At 37.8% G+C, this 22349-nt stretch overlaps 1 protein-coding gene across 2 annotated transcripts in view; it reads left to right on the forward strand.

Moving 5' to 3' along the window:
• PANK1 (pantothenate kinase 1) overlaps window positions 1-18369 on the forward strand; it is a 61052-nt gene extending 42683 nt beyond the window's left edge. For both annotated transcript variants that reach the window (XM_012454750.3, XM_012454749.2), the window contains exons 3-7: window positions 1762-2015; window positions 7353-7529; window positions 8022-8145; window positions 13062-13187; window positions 16891-18369. In XM_012454750.3, coding sequence (XP_012310173.2) covers window positions 1762-2015; window positions 7353-7529; window positions 8022-8145; window positions 13062-13187; window positions 16891-16950 — 741 coding nt within the window. In that variant the 3' untranslated portion in view covers window positions 16951-18369. The remainder of the gene's footprint in view (window positions 1-1761; window positions 2016-7352; window positions 7530-8021; window positions 8146-13061; window positions 13188-16890) is intronic.
• Window positions 18370-22349: the final 3980 nt, after the last annotated feature.

Genomic DNA, 22349 nt, shown 5'->3' on the forward strand with positions numbered 1-22349 from the left:
CTTGGCCCCCCCAAAATGCTGGGATTACAGGTGTGAACCACCACACCCCAGCTTGTTTTAACTCTTAACTTTTATAATGAAGATAATATCTTTTTGACAAAATATCTGTCTAGTACTTGTGTAGGCTCTTTCCAGACTCCAGAAGCAGTACCCATGATGACAGTGAAGACACCAGAAGTACAGCAAGTCATTGGGAGATATTTGCTAGTTGTGTCACCTAGAGAGTTATTTAAGTTCTCTGAATCTTAACTGTAGAATATGGTTGATAGTACCTACTTTTTGGGTTTTAGGGAGAATTAAATAATCTGGTACAAGGGTTTGGCATGTAGTAAACAGTGAATAGTTGCTATTATATTTTTAAAGAGTTTTTAAAAATTTATATTGGATCTTTTAAATTATCTTCATTTGTTCAGTTTCATGTTGGTGTTAGTTTTTTTTTTTTCTTTCTTTCCTTTGTCCATGGAAAACGATCGGGAATCCAGACCTCTAGGCCAGTAGCAATACGTTTGAAGATCATAAATTAAACTTTTGAGAATGCAAAATGGCTACTAGACCCTAAGCCTAGCCCTCAGCCAGCTCGTTCCCCTTTACTTTTTTGCTCCTGTACGTTTTTGCCTCAGGAACATAATAGGACACTCTGGGACTGCCCCAGACATTAAGAAAAGGGCCAACATTTTTTGAACCTTTTGTATTCGTCAAGACTTATGTAAGCACTTTACATATATTATTAGGTAATCTTCACAGCAACACTGCGCAATGAGTGTTATTATTATCGTCCCCGTTTTACACATGAGGGCACTGAGGTTTGAGAAGTAACTTGTCTCAAATCCTTTAGTTAAGTAAATTTTAGATCTAGAATTCAAAGCCAGCTCTTAACTCTAGAGCCCAAGCCTGGGAAAAGGGTAGTTGGGCTTTGTGGGCTCAACAGTGATTCACCCCAGTTCCCAGTCCCTTGGGACTTCATGCTTTACCAAGGAAGTATAGCATTTTTGTTGCTTTCTGAATATTCTCAGTCTGCTTACCCTGTGGGAGCACCTCTTTCTTGGCAGCATCCCATATTTGATTCCTGTGGCTGCTGTAATAAATTACCACAAACTTAATGGTTCAAACAACATAAATTTATTTGCTCGTAGTTCTTGATGCCAGAAGTTCAAATTCAAAGCATTGGCAGGACTGTAATTCCTTCAGAGGCTCTTGGGGAGATGCCATTCCTTACCCCTTCCAGCTTCTGGTGGCTGTCAGCATTCATTGGCCTGTAGTGCAGCACTCCAGTGTCTGCCTTTGTCTTCACGTGGCCTTCTCCTCTGCATCTTTTACATCTCTCCTATGTGTTTGTACGCTTGCCATTGGACTCAGGGCCCACCCCAGTAATCCAGGATGGTCACTTCATCTCAAGATACTTAATTAGACCTGCAAAGATTCTTTTTCCAAATAAAGTCACATTCACAAGTGCTGAGAATTAGGACATAGTGCCATCTTTCAGGGACCACCATTCAACCCATGACATATGCTGATGGGTGCATTTCAAGCAACCAGGCAAGCTCTTGTCCTTTAGCATGTACTGTGGGCAGGTGTGACATCTAGCCAAGGCTACTTTTCCAGTGCAGTGGCTGATTATATGCAAGATTTTACAACTTGTTTTAAGGGTGTCTACATGCTTTTAATGTGAATGATACCATCTTAAATACAACTAAAACCTCAGGGGCTTCCCCGACGTGGTCGCCTATCTCACAAGGTTTTTTTGTTGTTGTTTTGTTTTAGATTGCTGACCTGCAGCTGCATAAACTGGACGAACTGGACTGTCTGATTCAGGGCCTGCTTTATGTCGACTCTGTTGGCTTCAACGGCAAGCCAGAATGTTACTATTTTGAAAATCCCACAAATCCTGAATTGTGTCAAAAAAAGCCGTACTGCCTTGATAACCCATACCCTATGTTGCTGGTTAACATGGGCTCAGGTGTCAGCATTCTAGCTGTGTACTCCAAGGACAACTATAAAAGAGTTACAGGGACCAGGTAAACATGTTTCCACTTGTGCTTAAACCCAGACTTCTTTCTTGATGACAAGTTTATAGTAAAAGGTTATTTATATTGAATACATTTTTAAAAGAAGTATCTTGGCTTCCTTGACCAACCAAAAAGAATTTATCAAATGGTGTGTTAAAGTGGTATGTGGGTGATTTATATAAATGTTAATAAAACACAGTCCTTGCCTTGATAGAAACTTTGGTCAGGTTGAAGGAAGAAGGATTGCACACACCAGAAATTTGCCAACATGGGGGTACATTAAGTGCCAAATGATTGGCAGGGTCAGTAGAATTCAGATGGAAGGATACTTGGGATGATCAGAGGCAACTTCAGAAGAAACCTTCTTTTGGACCCTCCTTGATGCTAGCTCAGAAAGACTTGCTTGAAATAATACACCATTCAAATCAGCCAACTAAACTAGGTCTACAAAGAATGCTTTTTTACCCTCAGGCAAATGCTCCACCTGAAAACTGGCAGAGTCAGCATACGTCCTAGGGAATTTTGGAGTGGAGTAGACAGGGAAACAGCCCTGTGGCCACAGTGGGGCACAGAGCCTTGTTTTTTAGTGCATGCACCTCAAGGCCCATGTAAGAGCCAAGGGGCTCAGCTTCATGTTAATGGGGATTCAACATGAGAAAAGCATCTGAGGTCAGATCTCTCTGAGACATCCCAGTGTAAACAAAACTAAACAGGTTTTCCTTAATTTTCGGAGGAGGATTTGGTATGAAGCATTTCTCCAACATGTGGAACCATAGAACCAATTTTTAAAGAAACAGCTGGTGCCTTGTAGAATGTGCTTTGGGACTTGATGTTGAAACCAGTGTTTTTGATACAGATGCAGATATCATGTCACTTCTCTGGGTCTCAGTGTTCTCATTTCTGCCATGAAGGGGGTTGTTTCTTAGATTGCTTCTACAGACTTTCCAGTACTGAAACTCTGCAGGACTACTCACCCATTAGGAGAAGAGTATTGCTTTTGCAGTGCATTTCCATGACTTGTGATAAATGAGTGGTTCTCCACTGGGGAGGGAGAAGATTTCACAGTCCCCCCCAGGACATGTTTGACATCTTTTTCTCTTTGGTTGTTACAACTGGAGATGGAATGCTACTGGCATCTAGTGGGTAGACGTCAAAGATGATGCTAAAATCCTGTAGTACATAAGGCAACAGAAAATTATCAAGCCCCAAATGTCAGTAATGCTGCTGCTGAGAAACTCTGGTATGCATGCACGCACGCATGCGTGCACACACACACACACGCACATACACACATATTCTTACTGAAGCCTACTTGTGTCCAGAGTATAGGCTTTGTTATGTAAGTTAATTGTTACCAAGTATACATTTTCTCACTGAAAATATAGAAGCTTGCTTGCTCACACAATTAACAAAACTGACTCCATGGCCTCATGAGGACTGTCAGGACTATCAGAGACATAAATGTTTCAGCTGAGGTGGTTTACATTAGAGAGTGATTTGATAAATATATAATTTTAAAGAAACTACAGACTTCCTCCCAGAAGGAGTAATTGAATTGGTAAAGTTAGTCCCAAGGTAACAAGCTATACGTTGTTCACAATTAGAGATATTTACAGTTTTATTGATTAACAGTTAATAATTTCATGAATTACATCACAGGTACACGTTCTTAAACTTGGAGGCTCCACAGATCTGGGTCATCTTAAATAGCTGCGAGGAAGCTAACTGCGGTGTTTGGCTTCTATTACGTGTTTAATGATGTCTGTAAATATCAGTAAATGCCCATTAATGTCCAGTATTCTCCAGTCATCAACAAATTCTGTCTGCATGTTCAGGCTTCCCTATAAACTGTCTCTTCAATCAATAGTTTTGGAAAGGTGCTACCGAAGCCTGCAGGTTAATAGAGAACCCTTTCAGGGGCTACCACGAGACGGGGCCGTGGGGAGCCGTGGGGGGAACTGAAACATCAAGTCTGTGGTGCTGTGATCCTGATCCAGAGTTGTTTTGCCAAAGGCTTCTTTTGATTCAAGTTAGAAAACCTCTGACATAAACAATTACGGTTAGCAGTGAAGTTAGTAACTACAGTTAGTATGAGTGTGTAAAACACACTTCGGGAACCACTGTTCTAAACAAATGGCTTAGCTTTAAGTTTTGCTACTCCTAGTGTGAACTGGTAGCTGACACCCCAGGTTTTTTATTATTGTCTTATACCTGATTTTCCCATTAAACATTAAAGATGTTTATTTTTAAGAAGCCACACAGGATGTCAGTTTTCTTTTAAACATGGTTTCAAATGGTGTATTTCAGTATTATATATAATTTTGTTGCATCCCAGATTTGGTAGCAACATTTTTTTCCTAGTGATACAACTACAATTTTATTATAGAAGTCAATGGAAAAAATAGTATTTGACAGGTGACATTAGACTGTATAGTCTGTTAAAAGAGGAATGCAACTAATTTTGAAACTTCGGTGAAAGTAGCAGTACATCTCATCTCATCACTTTGGAATCTGTTTTAAGGGCATGAGCACTAAATTGAAGGTTTCTTCTACTGTTTCTTAAAATCCCCCACTAGGATGTTGTTTCTTTGTTTTGTTTTATTTTTAAATGATGATAATACTCTACAACTTTTTCTTGCATTGTTTTTGTCTCTGATATGCTGAGGGTTTTGCTGTATGCCTACTGAAACAGATGTATCTGATTGTGAGCAAGGACTCACTTAATTAAATAATGATTAGCAGGTTGAGGATATTAATAAAGTGCTGGGAGACATTTGGCTCTTCTGCGACCGTGCATTCTTTCCTCCTATCTGCAGTGCACTTGCTGTGCAAATGCATGCTCGCTTTACCTCATTTGCTCCAATTCTTTATATGGAGTCGTCTGTCATTTTCCAGTCATACATGATGCACTTGCTCTTTTTCATTTATACCAACACATCAGCCAATGGGTTACCTTCTTTCTAAGTCAGCCAGTGTCTTCAGTTGCCTACCTTTGGAGTGGGTTGTTGAATGCCTTGATTAATACAAATCCTTAATGTCCAAAGAAAGGTTATTAGTGGAGATAAAGATATTTAGAAGCTAGAAATAGGGGCAAAGATGTCTTTCTAAAAATACATGAGGAGAAAAAAGACAAATCCAAATAGCACACAAACCAAAACATGGTCCCACACTAGCTTTGTAGGTAGGCTGAAACCAGCAATGTAGAATGACATGCTGCATCAAATGTAAATAAAGATACATTTTCTTAGAGGAAATCCAAAGTTTCTACTGTGACTAACTTGTAAAGGTAATAAGGTACATGGAGCTCTTCTTTTACTCATGGAATTACACCTACTGTTTAGGTAGCTGCTACTGGTGGTGCCTAAGTACATAATTTTCCATGAAAATCTATAATTTCAATCATATATATATGTATATATGTATGTATGTTATGTATGTGTGTGTATACATATATATACACGCGCACACACACACACACATATGTATTTTTTTAAGATGGAGTCCAGTTCTGTCACCCAGGCTAGAGTACAGTGGTGCAATCTTGGCTCACTACGACCTCCACCAGGGTTCAGGTGATCCCCTCACCTCAGCCTCCTAAGTAACTGGGATTACAGGTGTGCACCACCACACCTGACTAATTTTTGTATTTTTAGTAGATACGGGGTTTTGGCATGTTGGCCAGGCTGGTCTCGAACTCCTGACCTCAGGTGATCCACCCGCCTTGGCCTCCCAATGTGTTGGGATGACAGGCGTGAGCCACCATACCTGGCCTCGAATATACTTTTCTTTCTTTTTTTTTTTTTTTGGCCAAGTATACTTTTATACAAATGACAATTTAAGAATATTACACATAGTTTCACTTTGTTATTTTATTTTATTTTATTTTTTGAGACAGAGTCTCGCTGTGTCACCCAGGCTGGAGTGCAGTGGCGCTATCCCAGCTCACTGTGATCTCCACCTCCTGGGTTCAAGTATTCTCCTTCCTCAGTTTCCCCAGTAGCTGGGACTACAGGTGTGGGCCACCACACCTGGCTAATTTTTGTATTTTTAATAGAGACAGAGTTTCACCATGTTGGCCAGACTGGTCTCGAACTCCTGACCTCAAGTAATTCACCCATCTCAGCCTCCAAAAGTGCTGGAATACAGGTGTGAGTCACCACACCCAGCCAGTTTTGCTTTAGATGCATCTTCAAGAACTATGTACCTATCTACAGTTTTGTACCTTCTTGTTAACCGTTATTGACAGTATTAAACATAACCTTAATCCCAAATTGATTTTATTCTTAGAAGTAAAAGCCAGTGCTCAAACACAACTTGAATTTCCAAAGCTAGTAGCTCTTTGGGGCTTCAGAACAGATGGATGTGAGTAGCTCTTCTTCATTTACTGTTCTCCATGGTAAAGAAAGAGGAAAACCTAGGTCTATTAACTAGGAATGAATGCTTATTTTCCTGCTGGGAGTTCACTGGTATTAGCTTTTCTATGAATCTGCTTTTCTTTCCATTAAGTAACTTTGATATTAATACACAATTGAGTTCATTCTTGGCTCCTGTAATTACTTTCTAATTTCGTCTAGGCTATTTTAGAGGAACTTTCCCTGTAAACTAGTGAAAGCTTTTTAAATGTAGCCCAACCATTGGAACCACTTTATGACCTTTGTTACTGTTTTTTACTATTGAGTGGTAAGTGATATATTAAAAACCTTCTGAAGAGTCTGCTAGAAAAAAATTCAGTATCATATCCGTGGTTCCCTTCTAGAAATATTCAAGGAGGTTAAATGAGATTATCTCTGATAGAGAGGCAAGGTCAGGCAAAAGACAGCTTTTAAGGCTGACCACTCCTGGCACAATCGTGGGTCAGTTTTGTCATCAGAGGGTTTGGCTTCATAGCTGTGAACCATGCTTTATGTACACACGAATTCTTTTTCTAGGTATTTATATTCAGCTGCATATGGTTTTTTAATAGGAGTTATTTCTTGGTTATTTGCTGCTTTCAGACCACCCAAATAGAAGAGATCATGATTTGGCCCCATTTCATAGGTGGGAAGGCTGAACAAAGCTCTCAGGTTAGTGGCTAGTTGAAGGTCTCACAACAGAAATCAGTGAGAGTCTTTCTTTGGTTTTGTTCTCAAATTTAGGGGCAAATTTTCCTTGATGTTTATTTTTAGTCTCTGCCCTCTTTTCATATCCAGTCTACCCTAAAGCTCTGCTGTACCCTAGCACTTTAATTCAAGTGCCCCTTTGTTCGTCTGTTTTTATTCACCCATATTAATAGTCTTGACATAGTTGGGGACTTGGATGGGCATATCTTAAAGTAAAATTTAAAAATAAACCTTATTGTTCCTTCAGTCTTGGAGGTGGAACATTCCTAGGCCTATGTTGCTTGCTGACTGGTTGTGAGACCTTTGAAGAAGCTCTGGAAATGGCAGCTAAAGGCGACAGCACCAATGTTGATAAGCTGGTGAAGGACATTTACGGAGGAGACTATGAACGATTTGGCCTTCAAGGATCTGCTGTAGCATCAAGGTAGAGATTAAGTAGCTAGGAGCAGTACTGATTAAACACAAGGCAGCCTCTCCACCCTGGCCATTCACTAAGTTATGTTTTAAAATGTCAATCCACCAGCCTGGTGCAAATACCTATTGTATCAGAGCTCAGATTTGATCTCCTGCCCTTGAAGCACTGAGATGTTTAGCTCTTGATGCTTGTTCTTAAAATAAGGCAACTTTGAAAGAAGGTTCTAGAAAACTGCAATAGTTTCACCTGTTCCATTCTTGTCCAGATATCTAGAGGCATTAAATTTTTTTCCCCCATCAATGGACATGCTACTTTGTCCCTATTAAGAAAAGGGCAGTCAGCCATGCATACTGCAATCCTGTCTGCTTATAAACCATGGTTGCAAAATCAGATCACTTGAGTTTGAACAGTTACTCATAAAGCCTTCCACAATACTTTGGTGGAAGGATGGGCCCTGCCCGAGGCTGATTTTGAACACTCTCGCTAATATTTCCAACATAGCTTTGGCAACATGATGAGTAAAGAAAAGCGAGATTCCATCAGCAAGGAAGACCTCGCCCGGGCCACATTGGTCACCATCACCAACAACATTGGCTCCATTGCTCGGATGTGTGCGTTGAATGAGGTAAGAACTTACTCAACCTGGGGAAAGCCGTGCGTCATTCATACACATCATCTTGGCAGTGCAATGCCTCTTGACTCTAACACAACTACATGTCCTTAGGAAAGCTTCCCTTTACTAGTCACACCTTACAGAACAGGAGGGGTGTGTGTTGGGGGAGGGAGGGAATATGTGTTTTATTTTTAAGAAGGCACTGGATAACAAATGATAAACCATCCAACTGTGAAAACATGAAACAATTACAACCCATGTCGTAGTCTCTCTAACCATCATTGTTGCCATGTGCCCACTGAAATGTGAGGAAAAGTTCTGAGCATCCTTGCACATAACTGCAGGTAAAATGCTCGACTTGCAATATTCGATATTCTCTCTGCTTTCAGCTTCTTTACAGTGTTGCCTTGTGGCATGGAGTTCAAGCAGCATTGTACAGGGCTATCAAAGCACAGAGAGCTTGCTACAGCCAAGGCCAGCCAGAGCCCCAGGCACAAGAAGGGGTGTAGCTGGTGACAGACAAAGTTTTGTTAACATGTTTTGAAGCATTGCAAGGTTCCGTTGGAAAACATTGAAACTTTTCTAAAATAGAAGGTGTGTAAAGTAGAACTCTTCACACTGAGGTGTATTAGAAAGACAAGAAAGAGGAGTAAGGGCATGGAATAGGTCATAGGAGTATATTAAAGAACCACAGTAGATCTGTAATGGAGTTTTTATAAATGTAACTTTTAACAGAGATATGACATACATATAGAAGAAGGCTCACATTATAAGCTTACAATTTAATTTACACACACATACCCCTGCATAGCCATCACTCAGATCAATAAATAAAATAGGTACTCAGAAACCCCCTTGAGCCCTCTCCCAGTTGAATATTGGAATGTCAGTATATGAGGCAGTTTTTACGATAGATGGGTGCTAGCCCTGCCTCTGAGTTCTGGGGTGACAAAAAACTCACTCTCCTTGCATAACACTGAACAGAGTATGTTACTGGCTTATAGATCAGGGACATACCTTTTTGGAAGCCCTCAGTTCAGACGGAGTTTAAATGGGAGGCTGATACTCAGAGAAAAAAGCATTCCGGAGATGTTTTTTCAAAGTCCACTTGAGTCATGGGACTCAACATAACAGAGTTTATTTCTTGACATTAACTTTTAAAGGGTGTTTTTCCAAGTAGCAAAACAAACCCTAAGACCAATATGTGTGTAGTTGGCTGTACTCATGGGCTCTCAAAGGTCAGCTGGTAACATCCCCTGCCCTACACAGCAATACATGCCCTTTCCCCTGCTTTCCACAGAGCTGGCTTCTTGCACCTTTGGCTGGAGTGAGTCAGCAAGTCTTTTCACAGGTATTAGAATCCCTTTGGGAGAGAGTGACTGACTTTATTTTTCACTTTTGATTTGAATTTCAATGTTATTGATTGGTGGAGTATAGCAAAAGTGCTGAATTGAAAATGTAGCCATGTTATACACTGGTTTGAGCAACTATTTTATGTTTCCGTGGGGCTGAATGAGTGAAGGGAATCACTAGTTACCTTGGGGCCAAGGCTCCATCAGAGGGTGTCCAGTCAGTGCACCAGTGGACGCACCAGCAACTGGCAGTGTTGTGTTTCCTCATGAGAGCAGCCACCAAGTCCCTCAGTCCTTGCTTTGCTCTCTGGAGTCACTTATTTGAGAACCTGTGATTTCAGCCATTTCATTGAGGGACACCACATTTACCAAATCTAACATTTTGCCATGATTCTTGAGATGCTATGGAATGCTTCTCCATCAACTTTAAATTTTCCGATTCATATTTTTGAATAGATGATACAAACACATAATACAGACTTCTAAGACATTAGAAGGATACACAAGGAAGTAAGTTACCGTTTCCACTTCTGTCTCTCAGTGTTAACCTCACTAGAGGCTGCCATTGGTTTCAGGTTATTTTTATTTTTTTTATTTTTATTGTATGTACTACAATATATCTTTTGTTTATTTTGTATGTAATGTAGGATACATTTATCTTTACAAAGTAGCAAGTTCTATATAACATTCTTTTTGCAAAATGACAGCTTTGTTGAGATATAATTATATGCTATACAATTCACTCTCTATATACTATCTACATCTTGCTTTGTTTACCAGCTTTTTATTAAGAAAATTCATAGGCTGGGCGTGGTGGCTCACGCCTGTAATCCCAGCACTTTGGGAGGCCAAGGCGGATGGATGACCTGAGGTCAGGAGTTCCAGACCAGTTTGGCCAACATGGTGAAACTCCGTCTCTATTAAAAAAAAAAAAAAAGGAAGAAAATTCATCAACCTATGTAAAGGAAAGAGAACAGTATAAAGGACCTCCATTTATCCATCAGTGCAGATTCTGCAATCATAAAGGCTTCAGAATGCATGCTTTATCTTTCTCTATTTTCTTCCTCCTCCCTCTGGTCCTCTCTTCTCCATCTTCCCTCTTCTTTGCTAAAATACTAGAAAGCGAATCCCAGATGTTATATCAATCTACCCTATATATTTTATTTTATTTATTTATTTATTTTTGAGACAAAGTCTGTCTCTTGTCCCCTAAGCTGGAGTGCAGTGGTGCTCCCTGGGCTCACCGCAATCTCCACCTCCTGGGTTCAAGAGATTCTCCTGCCTTAGCCTCCCGAGTAGCTGGGATTACAGGTGCCTCCCACCACACCCGGCTAATTTTTGTATTTTTAATAGAGATGGGATTTTACCATATTGGCCTACCCTATATATTTTAATAAGCACCTCTAAAAATACTGCCTTTTGCTTTTAGACATAATGCATCTTTAAATTGTTCGTATCGGTATATTTTAAATCACTTCATTTTTAATGGCCATTTAGCATCTTAACATATAGATATGCTGTTACTGATTTGTTCAATTTCCTAATGATATTTAGGTTTTTCCATTCTTTTACTATTATTTAAAAATTCACAGTATATTTGTGTATAGTATATACACACACATATATACACACATATCATTTTGCCCACATGTGAGTATATCTATAGGACAAATTCCTAGAAGGTAACTTGCTGAGTCATAGGCTATGTTGACTTTAATATTTACAGATATAAAGTTCCCTCCATAAAGGTGGTTCTAATTTATATTCCCACCAAGCATGTTTATAAGGGTACAAGTTTCTCCACAAAGAAACTTTCTGTTTGATTTTTTTCAATGTAATAGGTTAAAAATTATACTTTATTTTTATATTAGCTGTTAATATTATTTACTCATTACTCTATTGGGTTGCTGGTCTTTTCTATTGATTTATAAGGACTCTTTATTAATTAGGTAACAAATCCATTTTATGAGATATGTACTGAAAATATTTTCTCCTTGTTGCTTCCCATTTGGATTTGTTTGTGATGATATTTTCCCCCTGAATAAATTTAACTTTTTAAAGTAAATATAGCAATTATTTTGAAATGATTTCCTTTATTATGCATTTTTAACTTCAACATTTTTTTCCAATTCTTCATGGTTTTCACTAATCTCTCCTTCCTTTCCTTTCCCTTTTCCTTTCCTTTCCCTTTCTCCTTCCCTCCCCTTTCCCTCCCCCCTCCCTCCCCCTTTCCCCCTTCACTTCCTCCTTCCCTTCCCTTCCCTTTCATTCCCTTCCCTCCCTTTTTTTAACATCTTTGATCCACCTGGAATTTATCTGAAACATGGAATGCTCTTCCAGTTTTAATGCCACTTCTACTCCTTCTGACTTTTTAGTAGGGTAATGCAGAACTGAGCTTTGAGCAAATCCTCCCTTGGTCTCTCTTGTTTTGGGAAAAAGGACAAAACTTTTAAATTTAATTAAATTTATCTTTAGTCTGAGTTTCTTAGAGTGTTACTTGCCACCTCTTAGTTTGGGGGATTTGTCACTAGGTTTTTTTTTATATGAAAATGTATTAAATGTACTTCCACTCCTCCTCTACCCACAGAAAATTTTCAGTAGCTAATGGGTTCATGAACATTCATTGTTAAAACTTGAGGCAGTTAAAAGGTGATGGTACCAAATCCTGATTACTCTTGATAGACTAAGCAGAAAATAATACCATCTTCAAAGACTCTCTTACCTTTGATATGAGTGACCATAGCAACTGGCTCTGTGAGTGAATGAGTGAGTGAGTAAGTGAGTGAGAGGTGAGCAGCCTCTGCTTGGTAGACAGGCTGAGCTCAGGTTCGAGCTTAAGAATATCTGGGGGAGTGGGAAGTATAACGAGTACACTGGAGCTGGAAACTTATGGGATTTGAAGCGTGTCTGCATAAACAGGATAGGAGAGGAATGTTCATTAGTGTGTGTACAGAATGCAAAGCCACATCCATGATGACAAAAAAAAAAAAGTATTTTTTGTTACCATATTTTAACTTATGTGTTAACCAAACAGGATATACCACCATATATATCCTGAGGGCAGAGACTGAGTATTCTTTCTTTCTTGTATTTCTAGTGTCCAGCACAGAGCAAACTGAGCATTATTCATTAGATGAATAACATACCATAGCCATTTTATTTGTGAGTTGGTTATAAGAGTCTTTTATACTTAGGAGTTGGGGGATTGAGGTATTGCATATGAAAACTTAGCTGAACTTGAACTCTAGTTAAAATTTTACATATGTGTGAGTTTTGGGAGCTTAATTTCATAGCAAACCTAAGGCAGTCTGACGTAACACCTGCAAATAAGTCCAATATTAGTTTCTGCCCTGCCCAACTAAAATCTTAGCCTCTTTTTCTTGTAGAATGCACTATAAGGTTGGTTAAACTTCATTTTGGCAATGTTGAAATAATTGCACCAAAAAAAAAAAAAAAAAAACAACAAGGAAAATTCACTCTTCAAGGTTCCGTACAGTGACATACAGAACTGTGGGTCTTTGCCAAATGCTATTTTTATGCCATGATTCAATTGTTTCCTTTAACATTTTTTTCCAGAATATAGACAGAGTTGTGTTTGTTGGAAATTTTCTCAGAATCAATATGGTCTCCATGAAACTGCTAGCATATGCCATGGATTTTTGGTCCAAAGGACAACTAAAAGCTCTGTTTTTGGAACATGAGGTAGGTTGAGCTTGCATAGACTTATTGTCGTATGTGGAGTATATTTTGGGTTGTCTAACATATCAGCAGGTCTCTTAGTTTTTTAAATTAGTCACATAGAAAAGTTGCCATTTACACTTGCATTTACACAAAGGATAAGAAAAAAGTGTATATAAAATGGAAGCCTTCTCATCCAACAACCAGGATGGGTAGTTGGTTTATTTATTTATTTTTTAAAGTCACTGGAAATGAAATTTTTGGACAGCCATTATAGAAAGCTGCATATGGTTTCAAAAAAAAACTAAAAATAAAATTACCATATGATCCAGCAGTCCCGTGTCTGAGGATTTACCCAAAAGATTTAAAATCAGGGATGTCTGCACTCCCATGTTTATTGCAGCACCAGTCACAATAACCAGGTTATGGAGTCATCCTAAGCGTCGATCAGATGAATGGATTTTTTAGTGTGGTACATATACACAATGGAATACCATTCAACACTTAAAAAGAAATTATGTAATTTGCAACAACATGGATGAAATTGGAAAACGTAATGCTAAGTGAAATAAGCCAGGCACAGAAAGACAAATACCACATATTCTAACTTATTTGTGGAATCTAAAACAATCAAACTCATAGAAGCAGAGAGTCGAATGGTGGTTACAGAGTCTGGGGGGTAAGGGAAATGGGAACATACATTTCAAAATTATAAATTTCAAATGTTCTCACCAAAAAATCTAAGTATTTCAAGTGATATGCATATTAATTATCTCTCTTTAATTATTTCACATTGTATTCATAAACCATAACCTCACTTTGTACCCCATAAATATATACGGTTATAGGTTGTCAATTTATAATAATGTTTTTTAACAGTTTTAAAGTCAGATAAAATGAGTAATCATTTAAAAATACCTTTCTTTAAACATTTTATTTTACCATAAAATGTGTAAACGTGCATTTACTTGCCAATCTTTTGATATGAGACCAACGCCTATTTTTGAGCATGGTTTCTGCCAGTTGGAGTCCTGTAGTTATCTTTCCTTCATAATCTACAATATCATGCACCTCCTTTGATTTCCAGTTTGTTTCTTTAAAGTGGATTAAGAAGTTAAAGATACTTATGAAGCAAGTTAGTTGCACAATTCTTAGGTTTTTTTCTCTATCTTTTACGTTGTGACATCCACCTAAACAGACAGCAATGATTTCTGACTACCTTTTTCAATATTTCTCAAGAATTTAACTGAATTTTCATAGAACTGACCATCAATTTGTGCTCTTTTTATTGCTTTAGGTGGTGTATAATTAAACTATATTATTACATTAACAGTCAACCTGTCATAAACAAATTTAAGAATAAACACAGCTGACTCTTGGCAAGTAAGCAGCTCAACTGGTGAGAACGGTAGTACTTGGGCTACTAAGAATAGCCTATTGGCCTTGAGAGGTCAGTGTACCTGACTATTAGTGAACCTGTTTACAAAGGAAATGGAGAGTGTCAGTAAATTCAGAGTCCCTTATGTGGAGTTTCTACCGTAATATGAACTAAAAAGTGGGGGCCCTTCTCTCTTCCACCTCCTCTGTCACCTCCTTTAAAATCAGTGCTGCAGTGCTATAATGAGCTATCACTTTTAAGGTATCTAATCTCTTGTGTATATTCCAGCAGAAAAACATTGAGAGAGCTAGTATCGTCAATTTCAATTGTAATGAATAGCTACTGTTTTTAAATCAGGCTTTAGGCATTGAATGAGGGGGAATGAGGTCCCAGAACCTCCACTCCCCACCCCCAACAGCCAGAGTATCTGATTATTTATGGAGTTTCCATGTAAGGTTTTGTTTGAAAAAGAAAAAAGCATCTCAGTCTTAAAAAAATAATAATTAAAAAGGAAAAAGAAAACTCCTGTTCTAGTCCAGATAGAGTTGCCATTTTTAGCAATAAAAAATACAGGATGCCCAGTTATTTTATCTGGCATTTATCTGTGTCTTATCTGGTAACCATCATCCAGATCTTCTTGGCCTAATGCAGACAACAAAGCCTGGAAACTGTCAGGGATAGAAAGTCTTCTTTCTATAACATCACATGGGAAGTTAGTTGGTGGTAAGATAAGAAATAAAATCCAACATTTTGGGGAAACCCACTTCTATAGGTAAAAATGTAGTCACCTGTATCACCCTGTAATATCCTAAGCCTTTGTGGACTCGCTTTGGTTTGCTACTCTGTATCATATCTCAATCTCTATGGCCAGTGAAAACGGAGTATTCTTATAACCCTCATAATGTGTTCCTTAGAAAATTCTCTACATTCTTAAGGTCACTCTGGCTTACACATGCCTTAGTAGAGAATACTATGAAGAGAGCACTTTTGAGAAGCACTGATATGGTGGCTTTCTGGTCACCTGCCCTGGCCTTAGGAGCCCTCACTCAATTTCTCATTCACTCAACTAATGTTACTGAACATCTCTTAAGAGAAGTCATCTAGCCAGGTAGTTAAGTGCCTTTTTCTGACTGTGAAATCTTAGACAATGGCTCTATCTCTCCATCTCTGTTTTAGCATTTGTAAAATGAGCAATTATCCTATTTGTCTCATAGAGTTATTGTGAAGGGTAAATGAGTAAATCCATATAAAGTGCTTAGAACACCTTCTAGCATTAGTGGGGCCTCAATAAATGTGAATTGACAGCAGCAGCAGCAAAGATCCGTCCACATCCTGCCTATACTAACACCTACTGCTGCAGTCCTAACTACTGAGTCCAGCAAGTGCCAGAAGAATGGAGTCTCCTGCTTTTTGGAAGCAGATTGCTGTGGACTGATTATTTATGCCCCAACCAACTTCAAATTTGTATGTTGAAATCCTAATCTACAAGGTGATGGTATTGAGAGGTGGCCTTTGGGAGGTGATTAGGTCATGAGGGCTGAGCCTTTATGAATGGGATTAGCATTCTTAAAAAAAAAGGTCTAAGAGAGCTCCCTTGCCCCTTCCGCCACATAATCCAGCCATGTGAGATTGCAATGGGAAGACAACCATCTATGAGGAATAGGTCCTCATCAGACACCTTGATCTTAGACTTCCCAGCCTCTAGAACTGTGAGAAACAAATTTCTATTGTTTATAAGCCATCCAGTTTATGGTACTTTGTTATATATAGCAGCCTGAACAAACTAAGACATAGTTCTCTAAAAATTTATACTTTTTAATTCCTTTCATTGTCATAGATATATGGGCTTTTATTTGACAGATGGGCAAAGTGAGGCTTGGGCTAATTTAAGTACCTTTGCAAAAGCTACTGAGGGAAGCTTAGGGTTTTCTCCCATGAAATATAGCTTTGAAGTCAGATAGATTTGGTGTTGAGCCCTGGTGTAAGTCCTATAACCCTGCATGGGTAATTTACTTTATTACTTTCCCATATGTGAAATAATAATCAGAATTTTACCATGATAAAGATGAAGATGAAATAGTTATAATACTAACAACCCCCCAGCACACACTTAGCACACATATGCCAAACACAGTTCTAAGCTCTTCCATATGTGAATTTATTTAATATATAAGTAGGTGTCCAATAAATTATAGTTGTTGTTATTATTATCATTCTGCCATTTTTAATGACACACAATTTAGGTTTTAAATTTATCTTTTATCTACATTAGTGGCATTCCTAGGATTATTAAAAATAATAGGTATGTGGCAAAGGTTCAGAGATGATTGTTTTTTATTGTTTTCATAGGGTTATTTTGGAGCTGTTGGGGCACTGTTGGAACTCTTCAAAATGACTGATGACAAGTAGAGACGAGCAGTGGAGGAAAAAGCCTCCCAAGAGGACAGAAAACTAAAAAATTGCTGCTGTAGAAGGTGAAAGTCGCTTTGGGACGGAAGCCAAGCCATTATGGCAGATGAACCTGCTGGATTTGTAAATAATTTAAAATCCTTCCAGATGATCTTTTACTCTTAGGTTTTGAGCTAATGATTCAAAATGGGGGAATATAAAAGGTTTTTTTCTGTATACTGTATTTTTTTAAAAAAATGGTGCAGTGTGGCCAAACCTACCAATTGTATGCATTGACTTTGAAAAGTTGTATGATGTTTAAGAAGGACCTGATATGTAAGCGCTGTTCATTTTTCTTCTGGGGTTTACTGATCAGTGTGATGATTTTAACTTCATTTAGTAATTACTCTAGGAGATTTTATCTTGTCTCATATTTTTCATGACGTTTCATGATTTGCTGTTGGTTTCAAATGAAACTACAAATCTGGCATGTTTTACTGTGAACACTTTTGTTATTTGTTTGTTTATGCTTTTTTGTCTTGTTTTTCTGTTTTAGTTGTCTTATGAAAAAAGAGAGTCCTTCCTTCTGTTTCTGTCCTTGGATGATCTCCCTCCCCCTACCTGTAACCTTTTTTAGACATAATTGTTCATATCAATCAAGGTGCTGACCAGCTCAATACAAAGTTAAGCACAAGATCTAAAGCTCTCGAAATGCCTGTGAAGAGAAGACTGAATGTGTTAATGAATTTAATGAGTCTGGCAAAAGTTGCAAATTATATGCAAGTTTGTCTTATCCCTTATAAATGTAGTGTTTCATTGGATTTCTTTTATCTAGGTTATATTAAGTTGAAATAGTCTACGATGAAATGTCCTCATTCATGCACAGAATATGAATGGCAGCAAATCTTTGTGCAAGAAGTTTGAAACTTATTGGGGAAAGCCTCCCAGTAGATTAACTGTTCATAACAGGAGATTTAGGGTAAGTCATGGGTTGAGGTGTCAGGTAGTAATATCTATTTGTTTTGTACATGTAATATACCTAGGAACTTTGTAGCAAGACATCTTTAATAATGTTAAAGTTTTTTTCATTTTTAATATTTTAAACTAAAAATTGTATTTCAATCTCAGTTTCTAAAATTAAAAATAATTTATATTGATCTATATATTTTTTCTTTTTGAAAGATTGCATTAAGACTGATGGGTAACTTTCAAATGAGGGTCACGTACAAATATTGGAATGCATGAGACCCAGTGATCTTGTGTATTGAGCTTATTGTTGAAAGGGATTTTTGAAAAACAGTACAATTACTCCATGATGAATCTTCCTTTCTCTGCCTTCTGAGCACCGTCTTTAATTTCCATAACTTCAAGTCTTGAAGAAGTTGATGCTAATTGAAGAATTCACTTGTCTGGTTAAAATAAAGCCTGTTTCTGTTGTGATGTTTTTAGTGTATATGTTATTTTCATTTCTTAATTCTCATGTTTATAGTATCTGCTTTGTACCATGAAATGACTGTGTGTTGTGTTTTTGCTACTCTACATTTCAAAATTTGAGGCTTTCCCATGAGTGTGGAATGGTCCAAAACACTGTGTCTTCAGGTGAAACTGTAGCCCTATGCAAAGACTTTTTAAATATAGCTTTATTGTTTCTATACAAGTGACTTCTTAATGCCAACTATCACTGCTTTATTTGGTAATTCCAAAGGAATTTCAAAATTTGGTCATCACAAATACATTTTATCAACTTCTGTCTGGCTTTAAAAAATTCAGGCAGCTAAAGTGTTCTTGACAAAGGTAAATTAAAAATCTACATATTATTTATAATTAGTGCCTTTTGATGGCCTCTTCTACTATTCCTATTCTCATCTATCAGGGAACAGCAGACCTTGGTTCTGCAGATCATGGTTCTACAAAGGAAATCAGGGCAAGTTAGTGTGACTGTATATATTTTAAATTATCTGAAATCACTTAATCTCTCTTTACAAACATTACAAATATTGGTGTAGCTGAGAAAATATATTATTCCATTATACAAATATCAGTTAAATGTTGACTACATACAGCCAGCCTGTTTTTTACAAAAGAGAACTTGTAGCCTGAGGATTTTCACATTCACTTGAATTACAGAGACTTTTCTTAAGACTCAGCATCACAAAGAAACTGGGAAAACTAAAGAATTTTTACCTTGTGCAATATGAAGTAACAGCATGGCTTTTTATTGTGAGGCAGTTTCACTCTTGGTCCAGCTTAGTTACCTGTGCAAAGATGCTAAACCTCTTTCTAAACAGTTTCCTGACCTATAAAATGGGACAAATAATAGTTTTACATACATATTTAAAGAGCTCAGCATAAAGGTTGACACAAAGTAAATGCTTCATTAATGTTAGCTATAATGAAAAAATGGATTTTTTAAACTAATGTATTAAATCAGTAATTCTTAACCTTCTGGATTATGGGAAACCCATGTTAGTATAGAGATATTTCAGCAATCTCCATATGGTAATACGTATCCCCAGCTACTTGTCCACACTTCCAAAATCCCACAATAGGAAATCTATCTTGACAACTCACTTGGCAGCAAAAGCTAACTTGAACATTATTTATCACATGTAGTAGGGCTCTTCACATTTTTTGTTGCAAAGCTCTTCATGTGTTTGAAAACAAGATACTGACTCTGACAGGGGTGTTAAGTAACACATGATTCTGAATTTTGAAACACATCTGGTCTTGAGTTTTAGATAAAGGGATTGTGGAAATATAGCTTTGTTCTTCACCTTATGCAGTATACATGGATTCAGAGTCTCTCTGTTGGGAACAATTGTTAGAGGTAATTTATACTTGATGTCGTTTGGTCATAGAAGGAATATTAAAAAGTTACTCTGTGCCAGGAAGGAAATGGAGACTAAGAGACATAGGATACAACCCCTGCAGAGGAAGACAGCAAAATCTCAAGCCAACATGTGTCATCAAGTACCACAAGTGCCACTCAGTCAGTCATTCATTCACATTCACAGCAATAAACAAAACAAAGATCCACCATTACAGAGCTAATATTCTAGAAGGGAAGACAGATACTAAATACATAATGTTAGATCAGTACTACAAAGAAAAATTAAGTTAGGGTAAAGGCTAGAGATGAGGTAGTTCTAGTTAGAAAAATGAGGAAGGGAGGCATTTCTTGGGGTGGTCAAAGACAGTCTGTCCTAGGAAGTGACCTTTGAGCAGAGAGCTGAATGCAGGAGAGAACACATTGTGTAAATGTCTGAGGGAATATTTTTTCCTCCTATCAAATGAAAATGGGGATTTAAGGAACTGTAAAGAGGCCAGTGAATGGAGTAAAAAATAGAAAGAGTGGTGGGAGATGCAGTGTTCAGAGTAACCTTAGAGCCAGATCCTATAGGAAGTCTGTCAGTGAGGGTAGTGGGCTTTACCCAGAAGAGGGGTTGGTCATTTGTCCTCAGAAGGTGCTAGAGAAGGTTTTGTGGAGTCTTAACCACTAAGTGGAGAGGAGGGTGGGCTTTCCAAGCAGAGGTTGCTGGGTGAGCAGAAGCGCTGAGGGAAGAAACCACCTGGCTTATTCAGGGACTGGAAGCTCTTTGCTACAGCAAGAGCTTGGTTCATGAGAGAGAAACCAGGGAGTGAGAAAGAAGCCAGCCAACTCTGGAAGGATTTGTCTTCCATGCTAACATTGTAGACTTTGCCATAGTCACTGTGGAGCCATCAAAGAATTTCAAGGAAAGTAAAACCAGAAATAACCTGGCTTCAAAGTGATAAAGCAAAATGCCCTGTTGACGTGAGTAAATAAGTTATGTGCTTTTGAATATCTAACATTCCGTGTATTGCCTATTGTGCCAGATCTCATGCAGTAGCTGCAGGGTGAACCATGCTTTCACTGTAACTAGGATGGTTATAAAAATATTTGAGATTTTCTCAGAAGACCCAGGCTACTAATAGCTACAACTCCACCATGAGTCTATTCAGGTTTCAAGACCAGGAGCATCGTAAACTATCACTCATAAAAATTGTTAGAAAGCAATTTTCTTCCCAGTGATCAGAAGATGACCCCACATTTGTAAAAAAAAAAAAAAAATATTTAATTAGTGCACATTGTTATTAGGTCTACCAGCTGCTCATTCTTTTGCTCAGCTGATTAATTTTTACTAAATATCAATAATCTGAGAGGCATTGGGTAACACTGAGGATGTATTCCAATGTGAACAAGACTGTAGGAGCTCTGCTTACATTAGGCTCACATTTGGTTGATGCAGATAAACTTTAAGCATATAAACCAATAAATAAACAAGAAAATATCAGGGAGTGATAAGTGCTATGAAGGAAAGAAACAGGCTGATCGGATAGAGAGGGAGGAGAGAATTCCTCAGTCAGATGGTCGTGGAATGCAAGTATGATTAAGTCATGGCCTCAGCTTTTAAGGAATGATGAGTTCACCTTGCTTTCATTCTTGCCATCTCCTCAATGAAAATGAAAGATGTTTTTGGGAAACATTTTGATAGCTGATTTTCTCTTTCTTGGAATATTTAATTTAGGTAATATGTATTTAAAATAAAATTATAAAAAATAATATATTGATTTAGTAATGCACCATTTTTCCTTGCTCATTTAATAAAACAATATTATTTAAACTGTTTACTTGAATCTTTATTGTTAATAATTCTGTCATGACCAGAGTCATTTAATAGTTTCCACAGCACAACTTTGAAATTTAATACTTTTTTAATCTGTCTGTGATGTATTGACCTCTGGGATTTTAAAAAACCCAGCCACAAACACCTATTCCTGTGATGAGCTCAATTATTTCACATTCCAAAAGGTGTCTCTTCAGTGTAATCATTTATGTAGAGCCTTTGAAAGTCAACGTCAAAAGGCTAGTTTACAAGTATTCATCACTTGCAATACAAAAATAAAAAGAAAATTTGTATTATAAGTCTTTGCCTCTTTTTTTTATTATTCTATCAAGTAAATAAACATTCCAAGCTAGAATTAATTTAGGTGATTTCAGTTAATGTTCTCACTAAACAGTTTTCAACCAGTCCATAAGAAAGGTTCGTCTTCTTTTTAAGTATTTTTTTTTTAATTCAACGTTTTAGAGGCCAGTCATGGTGGCTCACACCTGTACTCCCAGCACTTTGGGAGGCCAAGGCAGGAGGATCACTTGTTGGGAGTTAAGAGACCAGCCTGACCAACATGGAGAAATCCCGTCTCTAATAAAAATACAAAATTACCCCAGGCCTGGTGACGGATGCCTGTAATCCCAGCTACTCGGGAGGCTGAGGCAGGAGAATTGCTTGAACTTGAGAGGCACCACTGCACTCCAGCCTGGGCAACAAGAGTGAAACTTTGTCTCAAAAAAAGAAAAATCAACATTTTACATGCATATTGTTTTGAAACTCAAATACTTG

This window comes from Aotus nancymaae, unplaced genomic scaffold (genome assembly GCF_030222135.1).
Source record: "Aotus nancymaae isolate 86718 unplaced genomic scaffold, 86718_ANA_hifiasm-v0.15.2.pri h1tg000010l, whole genome shotgun sequence".
Lineage (NCBI taxonomy): Eukaryota > Metazoa > Chordata > Mammalia > Primates > Aotidae > Aotus > Aotus nancymaae.